We start from the raw sequence: 10672 nt of genomic DNA on the forward strand, positions 1-10672 counted from the left end.
CGAGAGCTATCAAAGCAAGATCGACAAAATTCCCAATGGAAGCACGATCGCCCAAGCAGTATATCTAGTCAAAGGACTTAAAACTTCCTCAGTGGAAGATAGCTCTCCAACTCAGGCGTTGAGTGAGTCTAAGCCTGTAGAGGCTTCCTAAATAATACTCCGGGATACATAAGATCCCCAAATCCCCAGTCGCCTACTCAAGAGGCATTCCTACAAAAAGGAAAAGATCAAAAAGATCAATAATCATTCCCCAAGTGGAATCCGGCTCTTAGCCAATCATTGAACATCAAGATGATCTGCCTAACAGAAGAGGCTAATCACAATCAATGACAAAATCCCCCAGCGGATAACAGCCTACACAGAGGCGACAAAACCAGAAAAACAAAAAAGATACCCGAATAAGGATAACCGGGACACTCCACAACGTCGAAAGGACGACAGCCAAACATAAGGCATCGCTCAACCCAGAGAGAGAGCATCTGTGTCTACACCTCAAGGAGTCAGAAATTCTCCATGGGTACCAACTAAGCAATGCAAGTTGGGGCACAAAAACCTATGAATGACTGCACATCCCCTAGACGGATCCCTGCATTATCCAGCCCTCAGTGGCATCAAAATCAAAAACAATCGTCAAAGCAGCATCGTGGACTGTGGAGACAAAATCAAAACCAACATCCAGAACCCCCAGTGGATAATAGCCTACATAGAGGCTACAAAATCAGAAAATCAAAGAGAGACACCCGAATAAGGATAATCGGGATACTCCACCAACGTCAAAGGACGTCAGCCAAACATAAGGCATCGCTCAATTCAAGAAGAGCATCTGTGTCTACACCCCAAGGAGTCAGAAATTCCCCATGGGTACCAACTATGCAAATGCAAGTTGGGGCACAAGAACCTATGAATGACTGCACATCCCCTAGACGGATCCCTGCGTTATCCAGCCCTCAGTGGCACAAAAATCAAAAAACAATCGTCGAAGCAGCATCGTGGACTGTGGAGACAAAATCATCACAAATCCCTGGAGAGGGTAAACTCGCATTGCCGAAGTGATCAGAAGACACGGACGCAGACCCTGGAGAGGGCAAACTCAGTTGCCTAAGTCTGGAGAGACGGTACTCAAACAAGGTCTGGAGAGACGGTACTCAAACAAGGTCTGGAGAGACGGTACTCAAACAAGGTCTGGAGAGACGATACTCAAACAAGGTCTGGAGAGACGGTACTCAAACAAGGTCTGGAGAGACGGTACTCAAACAAGGTCTGGAGAGACGGTACTCAAACAAGGTCTGGAGAGACGGTACTCAAACAAAGTCTGGAGAGACGGTACTCAAACAAAGTCTGGAGAGACGGTACTCAAACAAAGTTTGGAGAGACGGTACTCAAAGAAAGTCTGGAGAGACGGTACTCAATCAAAGTCTGGAGAGACGGTACTCAAAGTCTGGAGAGACGATACTCAAAGTCTGGAGAGACAGTACTCAAGGTCTGGAGAGACAGTACTCAACCATCAGCGTCGTCAGAGGCACGTTGGTGTTCAACTTCCGGCTCGGGCGTCGAGTGAAGTTGACCCTGGAGAGGGTAAACTTAGCTACCGAGGTTGTCAGAAGCGCCGAGGTATGCAACAACCTGGAGAGGCTACTCAACAATTTTCCACCGAAAGACGCTACAAGTCAGAAGGTTGGCACATCACCCGGACAATTGGGTCAACTCCTTTACTTGTCAGCCGGTACACCAAAAGGCCGTCCGACTAAGTAAAGGGGGGGCAGCTGTAGACCCCTAAAATTGTCCGGGTCGGAAATAAAGCTTGAAGACTCTCGAAGACTGAAGGAAGATCAGCCAGAAGGACTTCCAGAAGGCCCAAGGAAGGTTCTCTATAGGTCTAGAGGTCTTAGGATAGCTAAAATAAAAAAAGTGGGAGGAATGAAGCCCAATACGGCCTCCCAGAGGTTCAGTACGGCCGTATTGAACATTTTGAACTTCAATACGGCCGCACTGAACTCAATACGGCCGTATTGAAGTTTCTGAACTTCAATACGGCTGCATTGAATTCAATACGGCTGCACTGAACTTCAATACGGCCGCACTGAACTTCAATACGGCCGTATTGAGGTTTTTTGAACTTCAATACGGCCGTATTGAATTCAATACGGCCGTATTAGTTCAAAATTTCAATGTTGACCATATTGACCCTCATAAACCGTATTGAGCCTCTTCCCTATAAATATGACGTCAATGGGACGTCATTTCACACTTTCACACACAGTTTTAACCCTCTTCTTGAGTATTCTGGGTTTTTTTGAGCAGTGCTCTGCCTAGAAATCACTCGGAGAGTTGATCCGACGAAGTTTTTGAGTTCTGAGCATTTTGCTTGAGTCTCAAACTAAGTTGAAGGGAAATCCATCGGATTTCCAAGTCAAAAATTATTTTTTAGGAGGGAGCGAGCGGTCTTGTAGAGGGAGGGAACGCCAAAACGCTTCCCAATTTCTGTCAAGATATATAAGAAAGCACGCTTCAAAGGTTTATATCTTTAAAGTCCCTTCTTTTACCGCTTTCTGTGTGTACATATTTAAACTGTCATCATGTAGATAGTTAATTTATAATTGCTTAGAATAAATAGGGGTAATTTAGTAATTTTGCACTATTATTTTTTTAAATAATCTGTCATAGGGAACCCGAAAGGGGCGCTGTGGGGTGCTAACACCTTCCCCACGCGTAACCGACTCCCTTACCTGACTCTGGTTGTCATGGCCGAAGTCGATTTTTGAATCGATTGCTTTAAACCTCTTTTTCCAATGTTTTGAGGAAAACATTGGTGGCGACTCCATGAACCCTTCCTTTTATGAAAACCGCTAATCCATGGAGGGTCCCGCTTGGGATTAACATGAATTGGTGAGCCTTTTAATAAAATTGCTCGTTTGACGAGGTCTCAGTTTGAGAATAAGTCATTCTAGCAATCCATATTTTCAAACAAATAAAAGAGTCCAACCATCCTTCGCGAATGCCGAAAGCCCGTTTCGGGCCGGTGGCGACAAGTGTCTAACTAGTCTGATGAAATATGAATTTGAGACACTTATCTAGCACAATTTTTGTACATATTGATATAATTTTGGTCAATATATGCTTAGAATCAAAGAGGGACTTTTGATTTATGTTAGTACAGGGAGCGATGAGTCTTTTGATCATATTTTGTATTCATTTTGTAGGTTTTGAAGTTTGGAGGCAAACGGCTCAGCCCTTCAAAAGGGTTGAGCGCTTTCAAGCCAGAGAGCCCTTCAAAAGTGCACCAAACTGGAGGCGCTCAGCCACTCCAAGGCGTTGAGCAGTTTTGGCCCTGGAAGAAGGAGTGTTCTCTGCCTCCTGAGCACTCAGCGGATCTGAAGCGCCCAACCCCTTGTGCTTGCTTAATAGTGAAGAATCTCTCAGGCGCTCAACAGATTTGAGGGGCTTAGCCCTTCATATTACTTCATGATGAAGAATTCTTCAAACCGCTTAGTCATTTTAAGGCATTGAGCGGATTCTTCTCTTTCCTACCTACTCTGTTTTAATTCCAGCACTTATAAAATGGTAGAGGATAAAGAAAAAGGGGCATCACAAGTTGCACGAAGAGAAGAACATAGAGGAACCAGAAAATAGAGCACTTTGGAGCTCGTGGGGACGCGATTCTTCAGAGGATCTCTTTCTTCTACCTTTCTTCTTGTTTTTCTGTGATTTCTTGTACCATGGAGAGCTAAAGCTCTAGGGTTTGGATTGATGTAATCATCGAACTCCTTTGTATTCCTCTTTGATTCATATATATATCTCATCTATTACTCAATGTCAGTGATTTGTTTCTGTTCTTAATACTTTGATGAACTGATCATTTATCTTTGATTTCGGATTTAGAATTTGGTTGGAAAACTTTTTCTGAATCTAGACTTGGAATGAATCACCTATTAGTTTCAAAAATCCGGAATGATTTTGGAATTAATAGTTGTAATAAGTTCTGACTCTTAATACAGGATATTTAACTGAACGAAGTGAGGAATCATTCATTGAGTTAAATATCTTAGAATTTCTTATGTCAAGGAATTGGGTATGAATGAATATAGAGAACTCAATGGCCATGAGTAATGGAATCATTTGAAATAATCAATAGGAACGCATAGGAGGGAGATTGATGAAATCTAATCCCAACTATTTCTCATATCTATTTTCTTAAATCTAATCTGACTTTTGGTTACTTAAGTTTGATCTATCATTCACATCAAATTTTGAACATGTGTAATTACTCAAGTTTTAAATTTACAAGTACCAATTAGTATAATAGAAATCAAAGCTTACTTCACAAGTCCCTGAGGATCGACAACCTTTTAACTATATTACAGAGACCTGGGTGTGCTTGCTCAGAAAACCAACAAGTTTCTTGGCCCCGTTGCCGGGGAATTATGTCAAGATAGTTTGTGATTTTTATTATTCTTAATGTAGCTTGTTGTATATATTTTTTTTCTGTTTTCTTTTTGTTAAATATATTCTTTACCTGATTGTTCTAACTTTTCTATTTAAGTCAATCTTTGTATGCGAGGTAAAATTCCTACTGAGCATTTACTATTTGATCCAGAGATTGAGAAAATAGCTAGGAAAAATAATAGAAAAAGAAGGCGACAAAGGAAGCTTGAACAGGAAAGACAGGAACAAGAAGGTACTTCCACCTTAGTTTCAACTCAACATTCTACTCCTAAATCAATGGACCGGGTGGTGATAGACCACATCATCATCCTCCAAGGAAACTCTTAGGAGAATATAATCATCAGTTGGGTCCTAGGAACTTCTCTAGTATTGCCAGGCCAACCAAGGGGGTGGAAATGAAACCAGCACTATTATCTCTCATAACTGCCAATCAATTTGCAGGGATGGACCATGAAGATCCCTACACTCATCTATCCACTTTCTATGAGCTCATTGGCACTATGGGCATTCCTGGAGAAGATGAAGAAGCAATATATTTGCGATTATTTCCCTTTTCTTTGACAGGTAAAGACAAGACATGGCTATAGGCCCATCCAAATCAGAGCTTGACTAGATGGGAGGACGTAGAGCGGAAGTTTCTGGCTAGATTCTTTCCCCTTTCCAGATATATAAGTGCTAAATTAGCAATAGCAACCTTCTCTCAAGGTGCTGATGAACCTTTGTGTGAAGCTTGGGAAAGATATAAGTCCTTATTGAGAAAATGCCCAAATCATGGGTTTGATGATGTTGCACAGCTCAACATGTTCTGTAATGGGTTAAGGCCGCAAACAAAAATGTTATTGGATGTTTCTGCAGGTGGTTCTATGATGATGAAGGATTCTGAGGAAGCAATCACTATCATTGATGCTTTGGCAGCCAGTGATTACCAAGCTCACCATGATAGAAGCCAACCCATAAAAAGGGGAATTCTGGAACTGGATACTCAAAATGCAATTCTAGCTCAGAATAAGCTTCTTTCTCAACAGATGGAAGAGTTAAAGAAACAGATGTCCAAGCTTCAAGTGGGATCATCTTCACGCCCTCAGCAGGTAATGAGATGTGATTTTTGTGCAGGTGATCATCCAAATGGACATTGCACCATCTCTGAACCAGACCAGGAGGAGGAAGTGAATTACATGAATAATCCAGGAAGGCAAGGGAATTTCTCTGGCAATTACAATCAGAATCAAGGCTGGAGGAATAATCAAAATCAGTATTCTGGGTGGAAGCAAGAAGCAGGGCCATCACAAAGGCAACCTCCACAGAAGCCATATCAAAATCAACCTTCTTATCAGCCAGACAGGTTATCAAAAATGGAGGAAGCTCTTACACAATTTATGCAGGTTTCCACAACCAATCAAAAAAATATTGAAGCTTCTATCAGAAATCTGGAAGTACAAATAGGGCAGTTGGCTAAGCAATTGGCAGATCAGCAAAGCAACAATTTCTCAGCCAATACACAGGTCAATCCTAAAGGGCACTATCAGTCAATTACAACCAGGAGAGGCACTATGATAGGAAATGGGATTTGTGATAATTTGAGAGAAAATAAAGATGGAGTGGATGAAGATAAGAGTGAAGTTGAGTTGGAAGGTGAGAAAGAGGTGGAGTTGAATAAAGAGGCAGAAAAAATGAGAAAAATAAAAAGATAGTGAGAAAAATGAGAGTAGAGATGGAGATGTGAGGGAGGAGTGTAAGAAGAAGGGGAAAGAAGTTGTTAGGCCTCCTCCATCAAAGAAAGACAAGGAACGCCAGTTTGCAAGGTTCCTTGATATAATCAAGAGGTTGCAGATCAACATACCCTTTGTAGAGGCTTTAGAACAGATGTCATCTTATGCAAGATTCATGAAGGAGCATATGACAAAGAATAGAAAATTGAGTGAGGATGGAACAGTGGAGTTAGAGGCAGGTTGCAGTGCTATAATTCAGAAGTTACTTCTACAAAAATCTAGAGACCCAGGGAGTTTCACTTTGCCAGTCACCATTGGTAATCTCTCTGTGGGGAAGGCATTGTTAGACTTAGGGGCTAGTATCAATCTTATGCCCTTATCTATGTTACAGAGGATAGGTGAGGTGGAGGTGAGACCTACCAGGATGACTCTGCAGCTGGCTGATAGATCTATAAAGTATCCTCATGGTATTGTTGAAGACCTCTTGGTTAAGGTTGGTAAATTTTTGTTTCCAGTTGATTTTATTGTCATGGACATGGAGGAGGATTCTGAAGTTCCTCTCATTCTGGGACACGACCATTCATGAAAACATCCAAGGTCATCATTGATGTTGATGATGGAAAACTCAAGGTTAGAGTGCAGGATAATGAGGTGAATTTTAATGTTTTTGAAGCCATGAAACATCCAAATGATAAGAAAGGTTGCTTTAGAGTGGATGTGATTGATGAAGTGTGTATGGAAGCTCAAAGAAAATTCTCAGTAGCCACACCATTAGAGAAAGCATTGGTGAATGCAGTCATTGATACCAATGAGGAGGAGGAAAAAGAAATTCAGAAATATTTGGAGGAGTTGGATAAAGCAAAGGAGATTTCTCCTAATTCTACAAATGTGCAAGATTTAAAGAAGGAGGAAAAGTCTCAATCTCAAAAGTTAGAACTGAAGCAATTTCCAAGTCATCTCAAATATGTGTTTTTAGAAGCAAATGGTGGCAAACCAGTCATAATCAGCAGTTCTGTATCAATGGAGGAGGAAAAGAAGTTAGTTGAAGTTCTAAAGGCGAATGAAGGAGCTACTGGATGGACTTTGTCTGATCTAAAAGGTATTAGTCCTTCATACTACATGCACCGAATCTTGATGCACCAACAATGAAGGAGGTGGTCAGAAAAGAGGTGATTAAGTTACTTGAAGCTGGCATGATCTATCCTATCTCCGATAGTGCCTGGGTTATCCCTATTCAAGTGGTTCCTAAGAAAGGAGGCATGAAAGTGGTGATGAATGACAAAAATGAATTGATTCCTACAAGAACAGTCACTGGTTGGCGAATGTGTATTGATTATCGGAAACTGAACCAGGCAACAAGGAAGGATCACTTAGCCTTATCCTTCATGGACCGGATGTTAGAGAGGTTGGCGGGTCCAGCCTACTACTACTTTTTGGATGGTTATTCTGGGTACAATTAGATAGCAGTGGACCCGAAGGACCAAGAGAAGACAACATTCACATGTCCTTTTGGTGTTTTTCCATACAGGAAAGTGCCATTTGGATTATGTAACGCACTAGCCACATTTCAAAGGTGTATGCTAGCCATATTTTCTGATCTTGGTTCTTAACTGGGAAAAATGCCATTTTATGGTGACTGAAGGAATAGTGCTTGGCCACAAGATTTCTAGAAGAGGCATTGAGGTGGATCTAGCCAAAGTTGAGGTCATCTCTAAGCGTCCTCCACCAACAAATGTGAAAGGAATCAGAAGCTTTCTAGGACATGCTGGATTCTATAGGCGGTTCATTTAAGATTTTTCAAAGATCGCTAAACCACTTAGCAATCTTCTCGTGAAAGATGTTAAATTTCAATTTGCTGATAATTTCTTGTCTGCTTTTTCATTATTAAAACAAAAATTGTGTTCAACGTATGTAATCACTAGCCCTGATTGGAATGAAACAAAAATTGTGTTCAGCATCTTGTGAATTGATTTTGAACTAATGTGTGATGCTAGTGACTATGCAGTAGGTGCTATTTTGGGTCAAAGGAAAAATAAGATTTTTCAAGTCATACTGATGGAACTACTTGTAGAAGATTGATATTCTTCAAGTTGAACCATGCTAAGTCCCTTCTTATCTTGAGGTTCTTCACGCCAATGGAAGATTTGGATGAGTTCAGGCTTCAAAAGCTGGAAGATGCTTCCCAAGGTGGTTCAGTTTCTCTTGAAGGAGAGAAACTTGAGGAACCAAGCACAAAGGAGAAGTTCCTTTGTGAAGCTTCTAGGAGAAGGAGATTCTCCACGAAATTGGACTCTTGAAATGAGAGAGAATTCTGAATTCTATTTCTCAAAATATGTCAAAAGTGATTACAAGAGTAGAAATTACAAATATATAGAGGTAGGTAGCTTAAGGAGCAAGCTAACCTTAACCCTGGTTCACTAGGAACCATGGTAAGGTTAGTTGACCTTCTAGGTGAGTTTAGAAACTTGTGGAGAAAGATTCTGACTTAGCTTGCTTGGGAAGCAAGATAAGGAGAAGCTTGTAGCACAAGCTTCTCATCTCCTTGAAGGTTAGAGAAACAATTCGGTCAAAGAAAGGAGACTAGGCAAGGTGGGCAGATTTGGTCTCTTTTGGCTCATTGAATTAATTTCAAAAATGTTTGATTTGGTTTTTTTAGGTTCATCCAATGATGATTAAACCTAGCTAAATCAAATCTATGAAAAATTAGGAGCAAAATGAGTCCAATATGTAAAATTTTGCCTAGGCCAAATTCTGGCCCAATTACTAGTCACACCTTCAAGCATTGCTAAATGCCACCCCTCTTTTCCTACTAAAAAAATAGAAAATGAGTGTTTCAACAAAGGAGGTTAAATGGAGTCAAACTCTCCAAGTAACCCACCCTAGAATCAATATATAATGACTAATAAAAGAAACTAAAGTGCCTCAGAAATACAAAGGCAAAAATAAGCCTATACAAGAGAACTATGTACAAGATATTTACAACTAGAACTATGCCTTCTCTTGATGATAGAGTGGTCCGAATTGAAGAGTACCTTGGGCTTGGAAAGCCCACTGGTCTTCAAGGTGGCCATAGCTTTAGAGATTGGACCCTTGGCCCATGGTCCATCATCTCATTCCTCTTGGTTCCTTCAATGTATCACCTCTTGGATTCCTTAGCCTTGGCCATAGTCTATTACATACACTATGCAAGTTAGGTTTTGAATGAAACTCAAATGAATTATGCAACCACAAAAAAAGAACTACTTGCAATAGTTTATGCACTTGAGAAATTTCGTTCTTATTTGATTGGTTCTAAAATTACTGTGTTCACTGACCATGCAGCCATTAAATATTTGTTGACTAAATCTGATTCCAAACCAAGGCTGATAAGATGGATTCTGTTGTTACAGGAATTTGATTTAAATCAAAGATAAGAAAGGCTATGAAAACCACATTGTAGATCATCTGTCAAGACTAGAAAATGAAGAGGTGACCATACTTGAAAGTGTAATCCATGAGGAATTTCCAGATGAGAAATTATTCTCTATGCAAGAAAGGCCTTGTTTTGCTGATATGGCGAATTTTAAGGCAGTCGGGGTTATTCCAGAAGATCTCAATTGGCAGCAGAGAAAGAAATTCTTCAAGGATTCTGCTTACTATGTGTGGGATGATCCTTATTTATTTAAGATTGGTGCTGATGGTTTGTTGAGAAGATGTGTTTTAGGTGCAGAAGTTAAGGATATTTTGTGGAACTGCCACAATTCACCTTATGGAGGTCACTACAATGGAGATCGCACAATAGCAAAAATTCTTCAGTCTGGATTTTATTGGCCTACCATCTTTAAAGATTCTCATGAGCACTGCAAAAATTGTGATAAGTGTCAGAGAACTAGAGGAATTTCCAAAAAGACATGAGTTGCCTTTGCAAAACATTCTTGAAGTTGAAGTCTTTGACTGCTGGGGAATTGATTTTGTAGGGCCACTTCCATCTTCCTATTCTAATGAGTACATTCTGGTTGCTGTGGACTATGTTTCTAAATGGGTGGAAGCCATGGCAACTCAGAAGGCTGATGCACGTACGGTGATCAAGTTCTTAAAGAAGAATATCTTTACCAGATTTGGAACACCGAGAGTGCTCATTAGCGATGGTGGTTCTCATTTTTGTAATTCACAGCTGAAGAAGGTGTTAGAGCATTATGGTGTGAGACACAAAGTAGCTACACCTTACCATCGTCAAACAAATGGACAGGCAGAGGTTTCTAATAGGGAGTTGAAGAGAATTTTGGAAAAGACTGTGGCTAGCTCAAGGAAAGATTGGTCCTTGAAGTTGGATGATACATTGTGGGCTTACAGGACAGCATATAAAACTCCAATTGGACTCTCTCTATTTTAGCTTGTATATGGAAAGGCTTGTCATCTCCCAGTGGAGTTGGAACACAGGGCCTATTGGGCTTTGAAAGCATTAAACTTTGATGTGAAAGCTGCAGGTGAAAAAAGAAAGCTCCAATTACATGAGCTTGAGGAAATGCGGTTACAGGCCT

The 10672-nt window shown here is 40.6% G+C and overlaps 1 protein-coding gene across 1 annotated transcript; it reads left to right on the forward strand.

Annotated features, from left to right (window-relative positions):
* Positions 1–4551: 4551 nt before the first annotated feature.
* On the forward strand, positions 4552–6738 carry LOC109793275 (uncharacterized). Its single transcript, XM_083069437.1, has 4 exons — positions 4552–4675; positions 4885–5007; positions 5149–6075; positions 6131–6738. The coding sequence occupies exons 1-4, from the start codon at positions 4552–4554 to the stop codon at positions 6736–6738; spliced, it is 1782 nt and encodes a 593-aa protein (XP_082925563.1).
* The last annotated feature ends 3934 nt before the right edge of the window (positions 6739–10672 follow it).

This window comes from Cajanus cajan, chromosome 1 (genome assembly GCF_000230855.2).
Source record: "Cajanus cajan strain Asha chromosome 1, NIPB_CcT2T_4, whole genome shotgun sequence".
NCBI lineage: Eukaryota > Viridiplantae > Streptophyta > Magnoliopsida > Fabales > Fabaceae > Cajanus > Cajanus cajan.

What these genes read in the sequence shown, in the direction of transcription:
- LOC109793275 (XM_083069437.1), top strand. Translation starts at nt 4,552, where the DNA reads ATGCGAGGTAAAATTCCTACTGAGCATTTACTATTTGATCCAGAGATT. An exon ending in ATTTCCCTTTTCTTTGACAG is followed by an intron (nt 5,008 to 5,148) that starts GTAAAGACAAGA and finishes CCTTCTCTCAAG; the next exon opens with GTGCTGATGAACCTTTGTGT. An exon ending in GAGTGAAGTTGAGTTGGAAG is followed by an intron (nt 6,076 to 6,130) that starts GTGAGAAAGAGG and finishes AAAAATAAAAAG; the next exon opens with ATAGTGAGAAAAATGAGAGT.